General features: G+C 44.1%; 1 protein-coding gene across 3 annotated transcripts in view; it reads right to left on the bottom strand.

Annotated features, from left to right (window-relative positions):
• Positions 1–13086, bottom strand: part of LOC308325470 (transcription factor E2-alpha-like) — a 64698-nt gene extending 51612 nt beyond the window's left edge. For 2 of the 3 annotated variants that reach the window (XM_080777963.1, XM_080777964.1), the window contains exons 1-4: positions 12239–13086; positions 9275–9401; positions 4087–4417; positions 2558–2630 (exon numbers count right to left, since the gene is read on the bottom strand). In XM_080777963.1, coding sequence (XP_080634089.1) covers positions 2558–2630; positions 4087–4417; positions 9275–9282 — 412 coding nt within the window. In that variant the 5' untranslated portion in view covers positions 9283–9401; positions 12239–13086. The remainder of the gene's footprint in view (positions 1–2557; positions 2631–4086; positions 4418–9274; positions 9402–12238) is intronic. The other variant, XM_080777965.1, reaches the window with a different exon arrangement.
• Positions 13087–17399: the final 4313 nt, after the last annotated feature.

Below are 17399 nucleotides of genomic sequence, written 5' to 3'. Positions count from 1 at the left end.
AGTCCACAAGGTCAGAGGATCACAGATCATCACACCACAGTGACCACACACTGGTTAAAACTTAAGTTCTGTGAAATACCACAAAGTCCCCTTATCAAATTACACAAATGATATACTGTACTGTGTACTACTGTCTACTGTGTACTGCCAAGTACTGGAGGAAATTATTTCTCAAAGATAAGATCCACCACGAATGATAACATCTGATATCTTTAAACCACGTTATTCGTTTAAATACTTCAGCCTTACACACTGTGTGTACTTCTTTGTACGATAAATACCGCAAACAGCTGCTCCGCCAGCTCCCAGTGAGCACATCGCTCCACCATGAGGCCAGAGCTTGTAGATCAGCTCCCAGTGAGCCCATCCACCACCATGAGGCCTGAGCTTGTAGATCAGCTCCCAGTGAGCACATCGCTCCACCATGAGGCCTGAGCTTGTAGATCAGCTCCCAGTGAGCACATCGCTCCACCATGAGGCCAGAGCTTGTAGATCAGCTCCCAGTGAGCCCATCGCTCCACCATGCATCATGAGCTTGTAGATCAGCTCCCAGTGAGCCCATCGCTCCACCATGAGGCCTGAGCTTGTAGATCAGCTCCCAGTGAGCCCATCCACCACCATGAGGCCTGAGCTTGTAGATCAGCTCCCAGTGAGCACATCCACCACCATGAGGCCTGAGCTTGTAGATCAGCTCCCAGTGAGCCCATCGCACCACCATGAGGCCTGAGCTTGTAGATCAGCTCCCAGTGAGCCCATCCACCACCATGAGGCCTGAGCTTGTAGATCAGCCATTTTCACAGTTTCTGAGAACTTGTTGGGGAGTTTGTTTTAATGCATTAAATGAAATCAAAAGCATCAAAAGTAACAGATCTACAAGCTCACAACGTGCCCACTCGCACCGTGTCTCGAGCATGCATATTTGCTACTTTTGTGTGACACTGTAGTGTTTATTTAACAATAATTTAACTGTTGAGAGCGTACCGTGAAACTTACGGGTCTATTTGCTTTCATGTTACGCTCTCAACAGGTAAATCTCTAATATCTATACATCATTATTTTAGCTGGGGACCACCTGGAACCCCCTCAAGGACCACTGGTGGTCCCTGGACCACTGCAGTAGGGGGTGTGACTGGTGGTCCCCGGACCACTGCAGTAGGGGGTGGTCCCTGGACCACTGCAGTAGGGGGTGTGACTGGTGGTGTCTGTGATCCTGAAACCAATACCCCCGCATAGCCCACATATGCTGGCTGACTCTCGTGTTTTGTGTGTTTTTTTCCCTCTCCTGTGTGACCTGTTGTCTTTTGTCCTCCACGCGCGCCCAGCCCAGCCCAGCCCAGCCCAGCGCTGCATTGTGTGGCCGGCGGTCTCTCCTCTCCCGTGTGTGAAGCGCTGGAGGTGAAAACAAAGACAGGGCAGCAGCCGTTGGACTGATAACGGCCGCGGAACAAACCAACGTCTTTTTGTTAAAGCCTGAGCCGAGGCGCCGACCGACGCACCTCAAGGCTGCCAACAATGGAACACCTTCAGTGTGAAGAGGCCCCTTCAAAGGAAACACCAGAAATACAACGCCCCCCCCCCCTCTCTCTTATCCCTATACGTTAACTATACACACACACGCACGCACACAGGTCAGTGTTACTATACTTTCGAGGACGTCAACTAGGGATGCACCGAAAATTTGGTTGTTAGTTACAACATGCCTAAAATAACTTGAAGCTAATTTTTTTAAGTAATTGCAAAAAGGTGCCATGATCCGATTCATCGATTCATCGTTTACATAATCGCCCGATGAATCGATTATGAAAATAATCGTTAGTTGCAGCCCTAGAACACACCAGAACCTTCAGAACACACCAGAACCTGACAACAGTTTTCTCAAATGTGAGGAAAACACATTTTATTACAACCATGTCAGTTCGATCCCTGTGGGTTTTGCTAGAGTTAGAGGTTCCCGGTTCGATCCCTGTGGGCTCCGCCAGAGTTAGTGTCAAAGACTCTGAACCCCTGATTGCTCCCGGTGAGGCAGGTTGGTGCCTTGCATGGTTTCCTCCACCATCAGTGTGTGAATTTAATGCACAATCTATGTAAAGGTGTGTCTGTGAATGTGTGTGTGAATGGGTGAATGTAATGCACAATCTATGTAAAGGTGTGTGAATGTGTGTGTGTGTGTGTGTGTGTGTGTGTGTGTGTGTGTGTGTGTGTGTGTGTGTGTGTGAATGGGTGAATGTAATGCACAATCTATGTAAAGGTGTGTGAATGTGTGTGTGAATGGGTGAATGTAATGCACAATCTATGTAAAGGTGTGTGAATGTGTGTGTGTGTGTGTGTGTGTGTGTGTGTGTGTGTGTGTGTGTGTGTGAATGGGTGAATGTAATGCACAATCTATGTAAAGGTGTGTGAATGTGTGTGTGTGAATGGGTGAATGAAATGCACAATCTATGTAAAGGTGTGTGAATGTGTGTGTGAATGGGTGAATGAAATGCACAATCTATGTAAAGGTGTGTGAATGTGTGTGAATGGGTGAATGTGGGGGACACAGATCATCTGGTAACCTTACCTGAAGCACCAAAATGGCCGCTGGCGAGTGACGTTTGCCGGGCCTTCCCAGAGGACACGGGAGGAGCGAACATCTGGAATGACAAAACATTGGGAATAAAAACACCACCACCACCAACAACAACGGCAACGGCACATTCAATGTAATGAATGTGTTGGGTTTTAACTTTTAAGACGTCCTTTCAGACGTTTTAACTTTTAAGACGTCTTTTAAGACGTCCTTTAGGACGTCCTTTCAGAGCGACCAGGTGATCTGTTTAGGCTTCTATGTGCTCCCATGATGACCTAGAAGACTCCATTGTCTCGACCACTTTATTAACTTTAACGCAGTTTCATTGGCGAGTCGTTATAGCTCGGTGCAACAAAACAGCCGACCTACAAGCTTCGCAACGCCTTGGAGAGCTTGCAGATTGGTTATTTTAATACTTTTGGAACATTTTCTGAGTGGGGCGTTAAAGTGGTTTAAAAAGTAAGAGTCAATTCCAGCCATCATTCTCTCAGAGGATCTGATCTGAACTCTTTCCGTGCCGCGCATGCGCACATCGAATGGCATTCCGTTGAAAGGGATACCGGAGAACTCGCGAGTCGCGAGACATGGCCAAAGCATTTCCGGGGGTCCCCAGCAGCCAAAAACGTTGAGGAGAACCCCTGGTCTAGGGAAACTGCCCCCGCCAGCGGTCGACTGTACGCAGAAAACGTCGGCCAAGTCGTCATGGGCACAGAAAGAGGTTAAACTCATTGACCGCCGATGTCGAGATTCTCGTCGCGATTCGTTTTCGAGGGGTTTACGGTAGAGGGCGCTCTGCCGCAGCTCTGTGAATGAGCCACCAAAAAGAGTGCATCCAGTACTTCACATAACTTTCATGGAGGTGTTTTTAAAAAGTTGCCGATAGCGCCATGTTGAACTCTGCTGCTAATAAACAACGCGCTATGATTTACGTTCGGACACTAACGTTATGTCTACACCATAGTCACATATTTCAGCAGGTCACCAATTTCACCGTAACACCACCATGCTGGAGTGAGTGAGCGAGTGGACGAGATTCTGGGCATTGAAATTCAGCTACGGAAGACTGATGTCAATATCAGTAGAGGATGCAAATCCACAGGTTCATGTACTTTTTATGTGCATTATAATCCCCAAAAGGGGATTTTAGATAGCCTCATATAAGAACTGTTTTTGAAAAATAAACATGTCATCCCGGGCCGTTGCACTCATATGGATATTAAGAATCAACTGACTGTTGACACTATTGTTACTGCTACTGAATTAGTTACATTTGTATCATATATGAGTGACTGACGGTCGCAAACGATACAGAGACACCTCCCTGACAATAATGCAGAGACAGCTTGTTTATTTTGGGCCACAATGCTTATATGAAACGATTTTAAGATAAACTACTTCCGTGAACCAGTGGGAATCGAGGGGACGAGCGAGTGACGTCAGGACTTTGTCGCTCTATTGTAGCAGTAGAAGTGTGTTCAGGTCAGGACAGGTGCATTGTGGGTAACGTGGTTCTTTCTTACCGCGCTGAAGTCCAGCAGGTCGCTGAGCTCCTTGTCCGTTCCCACGGCGGCCATTCTCTGCTGCGGCGGAGCCTGCGGCTTCCCGCAGCCGCCACCACCGGGGGGCTCCAGTCTCTGCAGCTTCCCGCACCCACCACCGGGGGGCTCCAGTCTCTGCTGCTGCTGCTTCCCCCAGCCACCAGCAGGGGGCTCCAGTCTCTGCTGCTGCTGCTTCCCCCACCCACCACCGGCAGGGGGCTCCAGTCTCTGCTGCTTCCCACACCCACCACCAGGGGGCTCCAGTCTCACTGCGTCACCACCAGAACCGGGATGATCCCGCCTCACTGCGTGACTGTAAGAAGGACGACACGTTCACTTTCTACTAAATGTCTTCTAAATCCTCAGTTTTCTTAAAAAACCTTGTTTCTATGTCAATTCAATGGAACTTTATTGGCATGAGTAAACATGTTTCTATATCAACATGTCTATAGAGCGTCGCAGTCTCGCCCCCTACCACCAGGGCTCAGGAAATTATTATCCGTTCATTTTCCTCATAGACATTTCAAAAAGTATTTATTTAAAGACGTTTACGCTGCGGACAAAGCCAACTCTTGTCGTGACAAATCATGACAACAAACACAATTTTTCGGGCCAAACAAAGAATTAGAAAGTAGAAAAAAACGGCAGGTTACAACACTTTTTTTGTGGTTTTTTGTCCATGAAATTATTTGTGTTGTCCAAAATATTGTGTGTGTAGTCATGATTTGTCACGACTCGAGTTGGCTTCGTACGACGCTTAAAAGGTCTTTAAATAAATACTTTTTGAAATGTCTATGGGAAAAATGCATTGGGGACGGGACTGCGACGCTCTATATCAGTGGTGCTCAAAGGTTTTCATGTCAAGGACCTCCAAAATTAGCCCATATGTGAATATTTTTGATAACAGAGATAGTCATGTCATGCGGCAAGACTGACTGTTCAGGAGAGGAAAAAAACTGATTTTTATTGTTTGTTTTTTTAAATCCAAATTGAGTTAATATCACAGGCAGACTTTTCACATACTAGAGCATGTCTGAAATAAACGTCAGAGCTGAAATCGACATGTAAATATGAAATAAATGCTTAAACATGTAGCTAGGTGTAATGTTAGAGTCCACAGAATACATTTAAATATTGAAATAAATGCTTAAACATGTAGCTAGGTGTAATGTTAGAGACCACAAAAGACATGTAAATATTGAAATAAATGCTTAAACATGTAGCTAGGTGTAATGTTAGAGACCACAGAAGACATGTAAATATTGAAATAAATGCTTAAACATGTAGCTAGGTGTAATGTAAGAGACCACAGAAGACATGTAAATATTGAAATAAATGCTTAAACATGTAGCTAGGTGTAATGTTAGAGACCACAGAAGTGAACCTTTCCAAGCCTGTTTTCTCAACTCGCCATTTCTCTGCAAGACATTATACTCTATAAGCCATATCTCCAAAACTGGTGGGTCAAACTGAACAACCAATATGTAAATGTTAAGCTATGATTCCCTGCAATTCCCTGCTTTCATAATGGGAATCATATAGACGAAAATTCTAAAAAATCCAATGGCAGTCCCTCAGTCAAATTTGGCCACATATGTATTGAGCCCTGGCCGAAGGCATGGGGAGAGAGTATGTTTTGTTGTCTCCACCAGGCCGAAGGCATGGGGAGAGAGTATGTTTTATTGTCTCCACCAGGCCGAAGGCATGGGGAGAGAGTATGTTTTGTTGTCTCCACCAGGCCGAAGGCATGGGGAGAGAGTATGTTTTATTGTCTCCACCAGGCCGAAGGCACACACACACAGTCACACACACACACACACACACACACACACACACACACACACATGCTTCAGTAGTGGATTACGTAAGTGTAAATGGGAGGACATGAGGAGAGTTCTCCTAAGTGGCATGTTTTCTGGGTTAATTAAATGACAGTGAAAGTATTCCCCCCCCCCCCCGTCATCACATCCCCCTAAGGGGGTGGGGAGCGTTTGGAGGATATCCCCCTGAGAGCCACCACAACCAGCCTAGAATCAATCAATGGACGGTCAACTAGACCAACAGCTGATGACTGACAGATAATGACCGTCCCCAGAGATGGGATGTTGTTGACACGTCTTTGGACACACATTTACGACAAGGAGGTCCGATAAACACAACAACGCTTGCTGTTGGGCTGGGGAAGCTGCGGGTAAGCAGAGGATGACCCATTCTGACCGGAGATCAGATTCTAAAAAAAATGTCTGTTTGAAAATGACAGTTTTCTGAAAAAGCTGTATGTTTCTATGTCAGTCGTTCTTTGATTTTTTTCAAAAATAGCAAACCTACAAGCTCGTAGCGCGCCACTCGGTGGCGCGCTATGAGCTTGTAGGTATGCTATTTTTAAATAGCTAAAGCATGACATAATGCTAACACCAAAAGGGGTTCCCGCCCAAAATGGGTTAAAATAGGGTGCGTTTGGCATCCCAAAAATGCAGTTTATAGTTTAGCCCATTTAGGCCTGACGTCGAAATAAAAAACAATGCCTTTTTTAAATGTATTTTGTTTTCTGAAAGACCTCATATTTCTATATCAGTGGTTCTCAATATTTCATGTCAAGGACCACAACAATGATATGTAATTGGCCTCCGACCCCCCCCCCCCCCCCTCCGACCCCCCCCCCCCCCCATCTGAAAATATGTTGTTCCAGGGACCTTCCCTAGAAGCAAAGATTTGAGTTAAAAATGTTCGCTCTTAAAGAATATATATATTCAAAGATCTGCACAACATTTTCCAGATTTTTTCAAAAATAGCAGACCTACAAGCTCTTAGCGCGCCACTCGGTGGCACGCTATGAGCTTGTAGATCTGCTATTTTTCAATAGCTAAAGCATAACATGATGCTAACACCAAAAGGGGTTCCCGCCCCAAAATGGTTTAAGGGACGCAATACAACAACGACCTCTGCATCTACGGGATGCACTAACTGTACTCAGCATGTGTACAAAATAAATACATATTATAGCCAGAGTAATATAAAATATGTAGAGCATTATTTGTTTATTCTAGTTTTTTTTTTTTTTGCTAGCTTTAGTTATAATAATAATTTCTTATTCCGTTTTCTACATGAATATAATATAACCACATTATAACCATATACAATTAAATGGGAGTTGTAAAAACAACAAAATATGACGTTGTTGAAGTGGGACTCATAAACTGAGACTTCCTTTAGTTTTAGTCACCTGGAATGTTTTAGTGTTTTAGTGGACCGAATGTCATGTGATTTAAGTCGACTAAATCTAGTTGATTTAGCCGATGAAAATGTATTTCGGTGGGCCTTGATGCCGTTGTAATGAAAGATGTTACACTTGCTGAAAATAGCAGATATACAAGCTTGCGACGCGTTGTGAGCTTGTAGATCTGCTATTTTCAGCATGCAACCAAGTGCAAAATGACTTATACTGGACATCTTGTCCACTAGTCCCTTCCCAACATTTTAATCTAGTTTCTATTTGTTGACAAAATTGTCAGTATATTTAGTCTCAGTTTTACTCATCATAGCTTAGTATTCATTTAGTTTACATGTAGTTTTTGTCATTGAAAAAAGGTAGTCGATGACCATTTTTCGTCTTAGTTTTTAGTCGACAAAAAACAACACTGGTCCCAGTTGGTCCCCAGCTAAATGATGGAGAGTTGGTAACCAAATGGACCCCCCTTTATTAGATATTTAACTGTTGAGAGCGTAAAATGAAACCTTCAGCCTTGTAGGGAATTCCAGAATTGTTGCTCCTCGTGCTTGCGTGCGCGCATGTGCGTGTGTGCCACTGCGTCAACAGGCCATCATTGAGGACTTTCCCTGCTGAAGCCACATCTAAACAGGTGCCTGTCTTGAATGACGACCTATGGTTAAACGACAACGCCACACTGGTACTTCTTCTCTCTGCCCTCGGGAGCTCAGCTGGAGATGCCTGGCTGACTGGGTTATAGTCTTCTCTGACTCACAACATTATAACTTACTGGGTTATAGTCTCCTCTGACTCACAACATTATAACTTACTGGGTTATAGTCTCCTCTGACTAACAACATTATAACTTACTGGGTTATATAGTCTCCTCTGACTCACAACATTATAATTTACTGGGTTATAGTCTCCTCTGACTCACAACATTATAACTTACTGGGTTATAGTCTCCTCTGACTCACAACATTATAACTTACTGGGTTATAGTCTCCTCTGACTCACATTATAACTTACTGGGTTATAGTCTCCTCTGACTCACAACATTATAACTTACTGGGTTATATAGTCTCCTCTGACTCACAAAATTATAACTTACTGGGTTATAGTCTCCTCTGACTCACATTATAACTTACTGGGTTATATAGTCTCCTCTGACTCACATTATAACTTACTGGGTTATAGTCTCCTCTGACTCACATTATAACTTACTGGGTTATATAGTCTCCTCTGACTCACAAAATTATAACTTACTGGGTTATAGTCTCCTCTGACTCACAACATTATAACTTACTGGGTTATAGTCTCCTCTGACTCACATTATAACTTACTGGGTTATATAGTCTCCTCTGACTCACATTATAACTTACTGGGTTATAGTCTCCTCTGACTCACATTATAACTTACTGGGTTATATAGTCTCCTCTGACTCACAAAATTATAACTTACTGGGTTATAGTCTCCTCTGACTCACAACATTATAACTTACTGGGTTATAGTCTCCTCTGACTCACATAAACCTGCTTTAGCCTCCTTAACCCCTCCTTGGACCCGAGACAAGATTTAAGAAAAACAGTTTTCTGAAAACCCTATGTTTCTTTGTCAGTGGTGCTCAACCTTTTGACTCCCAATGGGCCCCCATCTGTAGCGTCTCAAACTATAGGATCATAAAATGCAGAGAGACAGTAAACTATAGGATCATAGAATGCAGAGAGACAGTGTAGTGTCTCAGTAAACTATAGGATCATAGAATGCAGAGAGACAGTGTAGTGTCTCAGTAAACTATAGGATCATAGAATGCAGAGAGAGAGTGTATAGCGTCCCAGTAAACCAGTAAACCAACTACTCTAATACTATGTAACAACTTTCTTATGTGTATTTATGTGTATTGTGTGTCTGAGTGAGTGTGTACCATTACCCCAAAAAGGTGTATAAATATGTCATAAATACCTGTTCATTTTGCCTCACACTGCTGCTAGCACGCCAATTAGCCACAAGTTTTAAAAACTAAACTTGCATTTAATTCCCACGACGCATGGCTAATAAAGAGCTCTTGGGAAGCCCTAATAATCCTGACCTGGATGGTAGTCGAGAAAAAACAACAAAAGACAAAATACAAGTAAAGCCAAAAGGTTGAGTTGAATCGATATGTCCAGGAAAACACATGCCTCAGTAGTAGCTAGCTATTAGCACACACACACACACACACACACACACACACACACACACACACACACACACACACACACACACACACACACACACACACACACACACACACACACACACACACACACACACACACACACACACACACACACACACACACACACACACACAGATATCAGTTTTAAGTTTTGTCACCCTGTGCACATTAAAAGTGAGGAGTCTGCACCAGATATACAGCTAGATAGCTATAAACACAATACGAGATCACAATACTGGTATCGTATTCGGTAACGTATTCGGTATAGGCCGACAAAGAAATTGTGGGATCGGGAACGATAAAAGTGCATCGGGACATCCCAACTTTAAACCCATTTTGGGGCGGGAACCCCTTTGTGTTTTAAACATTATGTTATAATTTAGCTATTGAAAAATAGCAGACCTACAGGGGGGGGGGGTCCTTGATATGAAATAGTTTGAACACCACTGACATAGAAACATAAGATTTTTCAGAAAACTGTTGGGATTTAGAACGAAGCCATTTTTTACAACGTAAAAAAGTACAACGTTTGCCTCTGAGATGCAGTGGAGTAGAAGTACTGAAGATTGGAAATACTACACTAAAGTTAAGGTAAAATACCTAAAAGTTGTACAGCACTTATAAGCAGGCTAAATGTACTTAAGTTACTTTCCCCGCTACTGGGGTGTGTGTGTGTGTGTGTGTGTGTTTGTGTGTGCACGTGCGCGTGCGGGGTTTGTGCATGTGTGCGTATGTGAGCTCGCCTCGCCAGGCTCTCATTGAGTTGAGGTCAAAATGGGGGAGAAGAGAAGTGCTTCTAAGCCCCTCCTAACAAATGGAAGTTACACCCCCCCCCCCCCCCCCCCCGCCCCACACACACACACACACACACACACCACCAAGTGGGCCTGCCTTCCCTTCCCTTCCCTTTATACCCGATTGGACAGAAATCTGCTTTTTTTTCCCTGTCACAGACAAAACAAAAGAACAATTCCTATGACAGGAAGTTTATCCGTGACTGCTCAATGGGGCACACACACACACACACACGCCAGTCAGTAGTGTGTGTGTGTGTGTGTGTGTGTGTGTGTTTTGTTTAAAGGGAACCTAAAATACCTGTTGCCTCTCTCTCTCTCTCTCTCTCTGGAGGAGGAGAATGGAGTCAGTGGCTACTGGAGTTAGACTCTAGACGTAATTTTATCGACTCTAGGATTGAAAATATCAGAATGCTTCTATAGGAGAGTCTAAATATTAGACTTCTCCTCTTCTCTGGTGCACACAGACCCCATCCGTCCCTCGGTCGTTTTTAAAACAGCGACTAAACTTAAGTTTCAACTTTGACAGCAAAGTGGTGTTGAGGTTCCAGACCATTATTATTTATTATCAAACACACACATTTATAATCTCTCTCTCTCTCGCTCTCACTGCTTTTAACGTTACGGTGGCTGTAATAACTAAATAATAACAATGATATATATATAATATCATATTATTAACCCATTTAGGCCCGATGTAAAAAATAAAAAAACGTTCGCTCTGAAAGAATATATATATTCAAAGATTTGTGCCGCATTTTTTTTTACGATTTTTCAAAAATAGCTTATAGTATAACATAATGCTTAGTTAAAACACCAAAAGGGGTTCCCGTCCTTAATGGGATAATAACAAAAACAATGGTATATATAATATTATATTATTAAACTCAAGTCAAGTTCATTTTGTACTTTTTTGGGATGTTTTAAAAAGAGAGGATTTACAATTAGCCTAAGATTTAGACTCTCGTCTCGTAGATGTATTGTATTCTTATCTATTCTGACATTTGATGTATTTTACCCAGAGTCTACAATCTTAGGCTGGGGGGGACAATATTTATTACACTAGCAGCAACTTATAACCAACCAAAAGTACAGCAGTCTAAATCTATAATAAATATGATAGTAATGATTTCAGCTCAAACAGATTATTATCATTATCATTATGCAATCATTATGTGTGGATAACAACAGGTGTCTACGAATGTTTAGAATTACACAAGAATGCACGTCTTGTTTTCTACGCCATCCCCCCCCCCCCCCCCCCACACACACACACACGTCAAGGCGTCGGTGTACATTTGCTGAAAGTATGCTAGACATGTCATAATGGTGCTGTTAGAACTCATTAACAACTCCAGTCACTCATAATGATGAACATGCTGTGATAATGTTATTATGGAGGCATTTTAAACGACACGAGCGCGCGCGCACACACACACACACACACACACACACACACACACACATTTTAACAGCTTTTCAACAAAAATACACATGTTGGCCTACTAGTGAAACTATACAGCTTTAAACTAGGCCGGACACACGCACGCGCACACACACACACACACACACACACAGAGTCACACACAACTTGAAACACATTCGCCACACACTCAGTCACACACACACTCTCTCTCTTTCACACACACACACACACACACACACACACACACACACACACACACACACACACACACCAAAAGAAAGTTGAAATAACTAAACGCGAATTAAGACAATAAAACCCCGTCACAGACTCCTAAACTACAACACATGCAACAAAACAAACACTTATTAAACAACATATTCTCCATAATAATAGACTCCACTTATTAAACAACACATTCTTCATAATAATAGGCATGTTTTACAAAGTCTAAAAGCAACAACAACATAACGTAATGTTTAGAGGTTTACCTGGAGGAGAACACCGTGTCATCCACGGAGTTGGACCCGAAGAAAAACACACCCGAAAAACAACCAAGTTCTGATGGAGGATTTACCAAGGAGAGAAAAAAAAACTCTCTCTCTCTGTGTGTCTCTATGTCTCTCTCCCTCCGGACCTGATGAGAAGGAATGGATACAATATATCCACCAGAACAGAACGTCGCCCCCCCCCCTCTCTCTCTCTCTCTCTCTCTCCAAAAAATAAAGCCAACAACTCGATACAATGTTTCACCGCCGAGCAGGCGACAACAACAACACCAACATTACAATAACAATAACTCCGTTTGTTCTTCTCGCTGTTTGTTACAAATGGCTACAAATGTAACCATTTGCTTTTCCTCCTCGCAGAAGAAGACATGTTTTTTTTTCTCTCTCTCTCTTCTCTTCAACAGAACAGCCTCCACATTGTCGCTGCTTCTTTCCAAAAAACCGACCGTGTGTGTGTGTGTGTGTGTGTGTGTGTGTATCCCTCCGCCGGGCGGACCACCACCACCAGCAGGGCGACTCCAAGTAGAAACCCAGCCCAGGCGCAGGCTGCTAAAACACGGCCTCACAGCGCTAGCAGAGCCGGGGGATACTGTAGGACCTCCGTCCCTCCGCGGGTTCAACGTCCCTCCCCCGAGGAAAAGAGAGCTCGTTTCGGGGGGCAGCGGGGCTGTCGACGGACGGTGGAGCCCCCGGACGGGTCGGGCCAGCGGGCGGGGGTCGAGATTCGAGAAACAACACAACAACGCCGGGCAACGTGAGTCAAGCAGCCCGGGTCCGGTGGCCTGAGCCTGGGCTTGGCGGTGCGGTGCGGTGCGGTGTGGAGCTACTGCTGCTAGCATACAGTCTACACGCAGGCAGGAGGGTGGGGGGGGGGGGGGTGGGTTGCCAGGTTGTGGGACAGACATAACGCAAAGCCAGGTCTGTGAACTGAAAACAAGCCTAAAACTAGAACACTATCCCATCAAGAATCAACATCCATTCATTCATGTATTTATTTATGTATTAATCATCCCAAGGGACCCTTGGCTCTCAGGTGCCCTTCAGGGAAATTGGACCACCGGGTTTGAGGCCCTGAGTGAAAACAGCTCCTGGGGACCTTCACCATTGATTTTGTTACATTTTGGTCAAACATTATGATGAAAACACACACATTTCGCACAAACACGTACGCCCCAACATAACGTGAAAAGTGTCATTTATTTATTTAATTAATAATCACCCCCCCTCCCAAAAAGAAAATCACACCCATGTGAACTGAGTGGTGCAACTCCCCTCCCCCCCTCTCTCTCTCTCTCTCTCTCTCTCTCTCTCTCTCTCTCTCTCTCTCTCATTAGCAGGCAACAGTGCAGCACTGTCTCTCTCTCTCTGTTTCTGGCACAACAGCGCCCCTACATGAACACATAGGTGAACACCGACATTGCTGTGGTTGCACCACTCAAAAAAATCTAGTATAGGGTTCCCTGGCAAAAAGCTTTTATTTTTCCAGATGGGGGTCCGTGTGGATAAATAAATAAATGAGGGTCCTTGACGTGAAGACGTTCGAGAAACACTGGTTTAAATGTAACAACATTTGTTATCCTAAATGTCTTTAAATGTTCTGATGAATTGTACATGACGTAAACAAGTCTTAGAACTGAACCCATTCTACAAAAACTGGTAATACAATGTCCAATCAATCAGTATAAACCAGTGGTAAATGGTGCATTTATATATATTCATATAGCGCCTTTATCCAAGGCGCTTTACATAGATTGTGCTTTACATTCACCCATTCTCACACACATTCACACACCGATGGCGGCAGAAAACCATGCGAGGCACCAACCTGCACATCAGGAGCAATTTGGGGTTCAGTGTCTTGCTCAAGGACACTTGGACACTAACTCTGGGGGAGCCCACAGGGTTCGAACTATAGCAACCTTGCTGTTCCCATCCGGCCACTCTACCCCCCTGAGCCAGGGGTCCTTGAGGGGGTTCCAGGGGGTCCCCCAGCTAAATGATACCACCAACCAAATGGACCCTTATGGGTCTGTAACTCTGAGAGTGTACAAATGGACCCTTAGGGTCTGTAACTCTGAGAGTGTACAAATGGACCCTTATGGGTCTGTAACTCTGAGAGTGTACAAATGGACCCTTTTGGGTCTGTAACTCTGAGAGTGTAACACATGGAACCAAATGGACCCTTATGGGTCTGTAACTCTGAGAGTGTACAAATGGACCCTTAGGGTCTGTAACTCTGAGAGTGTACAAATGGACCCTTATGGGTCTGTAACTCTGAGAGTGTACAAATGGACCCTTTTGGGTCTGTAACTCTGAGAGTGTAACACATGGAACCAAATGGACCCTTATGGGTCTGTAACTCTGAGAGTGTACAAATGGAAGAACTTTGGGGGGAAAACTGGCTTAAGAAAACAAGCAGACATGGCAACACTTCTCACACGGGTCTATATGTGCATGCGCGCGGCGGAGGGACACCACGTATATACGCACGCAGGCACGGCACAGCGCGGCTGTAGACTAGTCAGTGTGTGAGTGCACGAGATGGAATGATAATATCCGAGCCCGGCAGCCAATGGGGTGGCAGGGAAGCCGTGATTGACGCGCGGGGCGCCACCAATGAACGGGCTGCTCGAGCGATTATCCCCTAGTCGGAGGGGGCGGGGTCGGTTTGGTGCCAATGCTGCTAGTAGAAAAAAAAATGCATAAATTGAGTGTAAGAGAGAGAGAGAGGGAGAGGGAGAGAGGGAGAGAGGGAGAGAGAGAGGGAGAGAGGGAGAGGGAGAGGGAGAGGGAGAGGGAGAGAGAGGGACAGAGAGAGAGGGAGAGAGAGAGAGGGACAGAGAGAGAGAGAGAGCACTTGCCCTAGCCCCTTAGATAGCACTCTTAGATAGCATTTTATACAGACTTAGCATGTTATGTAGACAGCACTATAGAATTGCATTGTATGCAGTCATAGCACGTCATATAGTACATAAGTATTAAATGTATAGTATAGTATATATGTAGCCTATATAGTTTATATGTATTGTTCCATTATATAGATACTCCACTGTTACGTTCTTATATAGCTTACGCATGTTTCAAAACTACATTTTATATAATTATGTGATGTATTGCCATGCTTTTTGTTATACTGTTTAATGTAAATCGCTCTGGATTAAGAGCGTCTGATTAATTGTAAATTGGAGAGAGAGAGAGGGAGAGTTTAGGCCTATTATTTATTTATTATAGTTTTATATGATGTTTTTAGTAGGCCACTATAGGCCTATACTGTATATTTGTATGTCATTAACCCATATGCTGAACGGGAACACATTTTGGTGTTAGCATCATGTTATGCTTTAGCTATTGAAAAATAGCAGATCTACAAGCTCGTAGCGCGCCACCGAGTGGCGCTCTACGAGCTTGTAGGTCTGCTATTTTTGAAAAATCAAAGAACAACTTGACATTTTTAGAATCTGATCTCAGGTCAGAATGGGTTAATCAGACCAGTGTGTGTGTGTGTGTGTCCAGTGGAAACCTTGTATGAATCTGATCTCAGGTCAGAATGGGTTGAATATGAAGGATACCGAATGGAAACAAACAAGCCATATTTAATAGGCTTTCTAAAGTAACAGACCATGATGTATTTGAAGTTCTCAACTGTATCTTCCTGTGCTTTGTTGTTAATAAAGTTATGTTAAATTTATTTCAATCGAGAGAGAGAGAGAGAGAGAGAGAGAGATAGAGAGAGAGAGGGAAAGAGTGTGAGTGTGTGTGTGTGTGTGTGTGTGTGTAAATTGTTGTCTACACAGTCCCAGACAGACAGTATAGGTGTGTTTATGGTTAATTGGTTCCGTTTACGGTCGGTTGGCTGTGGACCAAATCCTGGACAGAACGTGTACAGTTATGCTGTGAGCCTTTGATCTGTGTATATATATATATATATATATATAGGCTGCTGTGTGTGTGTGTGTGTGTGTGTGTGTGTGTGTGTGTGTGTGTGTGTGTGCGCGCGCATGTGTGTGTGTGCGTGTGTGTGTGTGCGTGTGTGCGTGTGTGTGTGTGTGCGTGCCCAGGCCTTATATAACATTGTGCTGTATCACTTTGAGTTTTCAGCCGAAGCAGAATGTTGTCGATATGAATCTGAATTGACTCATCACTGTAGTTGGAGCCGACAGCTGGGGCCTAACTGTGTGAGTGCGTGCATGCGTGTGTGTGTGTGTGTGTGTGTGTGTGTGTGTTTGTGCTCGTGTTCGTGCGTGCGTGTGTTCGTGCATGTGTGCGTGCGCGTGCTTGTGTGTGTGTGTGTGTGTGTGTGTGTGCGCATGTAACGTATAGATATATGGTGTGTTGTAGGGATGCACCGAAAGGGAAATTCTTGGCCGAAAACGAATACCGAATATAGGAAACAGTTAGCCGAAAACCGAATACTGAATATTCCGAATATGAATAATATATTTTTTTTCCTACCATTGCTGTAGGCCGTACCCTCCAGGGGACCACGGTCAACCTTCCCCCGTGTTTCTTCACTGGTCCGATCCAGAAGAACACAGTTTTGCCGGGCCATATACTGCATGCTACAGAGCTGACAATGAGGTTATATCTTCTCTCTGGTAGTCCTGCCTCAAAGCAGACCAGAGGTCGAAAACTGTCGTTCCCTGATGTCATCGCTATAGGGACACATGATGTCATCGCTATAGGGACACATGATGTCATCGATAGGGACACATGCTTCAGTAAAGCAGGAACTGGGGGTGGCAATGAAGGACCGGGAAGTCTGGCGTGGGTGGCATTGTGGAATCCAATGGCACGGTCGAAAAACGATGATGATGAAATGATGGAGAGTTGGCAACCAAATGGACCACTAGAGATCTTCAACTGTAAAATGAAACCAAATGGACCCGTATCCATTTGGCTTAATGTTACGCTCTCAGAGTTAGATTATTGTTAGACATCTGCATTGTACTTCATTTACAAGAAGTCTACACGAATAGAGACCGTAGAAGCATTGTTATTTTGATGAACGTGTGCCTGTTTATCTCTCCTAATGGTACCAACTACAATTCCCATTATGCTTTGGTGTTGTAGTCCAGGAAGTAAGTGAGCCCAGTGTCCATGACATCAGAGACAGTACGCTCACTCTTAGAGTATATTATGAAAG

This window comes from Protomyctophum bolini, assembly GCF_963924005.1.
Source record: "Protomyctophum bolini genome assembly, chromosome: 12".
In the NCBI taxonomy this organism is placed as follows: Eukaryota; Metazoa; Chordata; class Actinopteri; order Myctophiformes; family Myctophidae; genus Protomyctophum; species Protomyctophum bolini.
This window is presented reverse-complemented; position numbering and strand designations above follow the sequence as displayed.